This window comes from Notolepis coatsorum (genome assembly GCF_963971535.1).
Source record: "Notolepis coatsorum genome assembly, chromosome: 4".
NCBI classification, from domain to species: domain Eukaryota; kingdom Metazoa; phylum Chordata; class Actinopteri; order Aulopiformes; family Paralepididae; genus Notolepis; species Notolepis coatsorum.
The window spans coordinates 2,354,549-2,356,250 of NC_140168.1; the positions used below are offsets into that span (position 1 = coordinate 2,354,549).

At 44.4% G+C, this 1,702-nt stretch overlaps 1 protein-coding gene across 1 annotated transcript in view; it reads right to left on the reverse strand.

Moving 5' to 3' along the window:
• Window positions 1-1,575: 1,575 nt before the first annotated feature.
• The window catches only part of LOC311227589 (sodium-dependent lysophosphatidylcholine symporter 1-like), a gene marked incomplete at both ends in the record, with an annotated part of 44,129 nt that continues 44,002 nt past the window's right edge, over window positions 1,576-1,702 (reverse strand). Inside the window, one exon of the mRNA XM_084313309.1 lies at window positions 1,576-1,702. This exon is cut by the window's right edge and continues 54 nt beyond it. Coding sequence (XP_084169435.1) covers window positions 1,576-1,702 — 127 coding nt within the window.

A 1,702-nucleotide genomic window follows, 5' to 3' on the forward strand; every position in this document is an offset into this window, starting at 1 on the left:
GTCTCATCAGAAAACGTAAATAAAGTACTAATCGACCACAGGAAAAAAACGGTACCTAATGTACGTTATGTTATAGCCATAAGTTGTATATTATTTACGTGTTGTATAAGTAATATAAGGATGTACCACTTTAACATAACTTTTAGAGGTCAATGGATCGAGGCTTGACCGCTCCCAAGCACTGGAACACACAAACCAACGTCGTGTAGAATGTGTACGTTCACTTTAGATGCTCAAGTGCTTTCAATGGCAAATACTTCTCTACTTTTACTTAAGTAGAATTCGAATGGACAACTTTTACTTTGACCAGAGTACTCATTTATCTGGGTATTTCTACTTTTACCTAAGTAAAGGAACTGTGTACTTCTTCCACCGCTGTTAACCCTTTCACTGCCACACGACAGGTTAACCCTTTACTATCACACAACCGACGACGATGCTCCATCATTAGCATCATTAGCTCCGCAAATGCGGAGCTAATGATGCTAATGATGGAGCATCGCCGTCGGTTGTGTGATAGTAAAGGGCTAACCTTCTGTATTGTCACAGTGAAAGGGTTAACCAGCTGTCGTGTGGCAGTGAAAGGGTTAAAAGCAGACGATGACAGATACATAGGTACAGTGCATTATACGTTTTTTTAAATGTTTTTTTTTTTTTTACCAGAGCTTTGAAGTCTCCCAGGAAGACAAAATCATTAACCCTTTCACGACCACACTACAGAAGGTTAACCCTTTACTATCACACTACAGATGGTTAACCCTTTGGCAGTGGAAGGGTTAACGACGTATTTCTTCTTTTACTAAAGTAGAGGAACTGTGTGTATACTTCTTCCACCACTGGAGTAACTCACGCCGCCCGGCGCAGGTCTCTCTCTCTCTATCTGTCGACGTCTCTCTTCATTAATGGGGTAGATTTTTTAGAAAATTTTGCTTTTGTTTAGTTATTATTTAGTTTGAGTTATGTTTTGATTTTGTTTAGTTATTTATTTAGTTTGTATTCATTTACATGTTTGAAATAAAGATTTCAAATAAAAAAAATAAAATAAAGAAATAAAGATTTCAAATAAATGGGGTAGGGCGGCTACGTGGTGCAGTGGGCAATGCGCTCACCACGAATACTGGAGACGCTGGGTTCGCCTGTTCGAGCCCAGCGCTCCACATTGCTTTCAGTTTAGCTGGTCGTCCGTACTAATACACATTGGCCGTATTAGGGGGTGGGAAACTGATCGGTGGGGATCGGGCGTTGTGGACAGCGACTCCTACAGGTCGGTTGGTGCGCCTGCGCAGTAGAATCAGGAAGCGACGGGGGCGGCGCCCCTCCAAAGCCCAGACCCCTGACGCTGAAAGATCGCGCTGCGCAGGTGGAAAGATGCGACTGCTGTTACCTCAAGTATCGGAGGGGACTTGTGCTATGTATGACTTAGTCCACATTGCAGCCGGCTTGTGGGAGGCAAGAAACAGCGTTCGTGACAGGGGAGGGTTGAATTGGATGATACGAAATTGGGATGGGAGAAAATATAGAAAAATGGGAGAAAAAGTGGATCCAAAAATAAACGGGGTGGAAGCAGAGAGTAACTCACGCCGCCCGGCGCAGGTCTCTGTCTATCCGTCGACGTCTCTCTTCATTAATGGGGTAGAAGCAGAAGATCAGTATCCCGGCGAGGAGCAGAGCGATGGGCACCGGGGCGAACAGCACGCGCAGC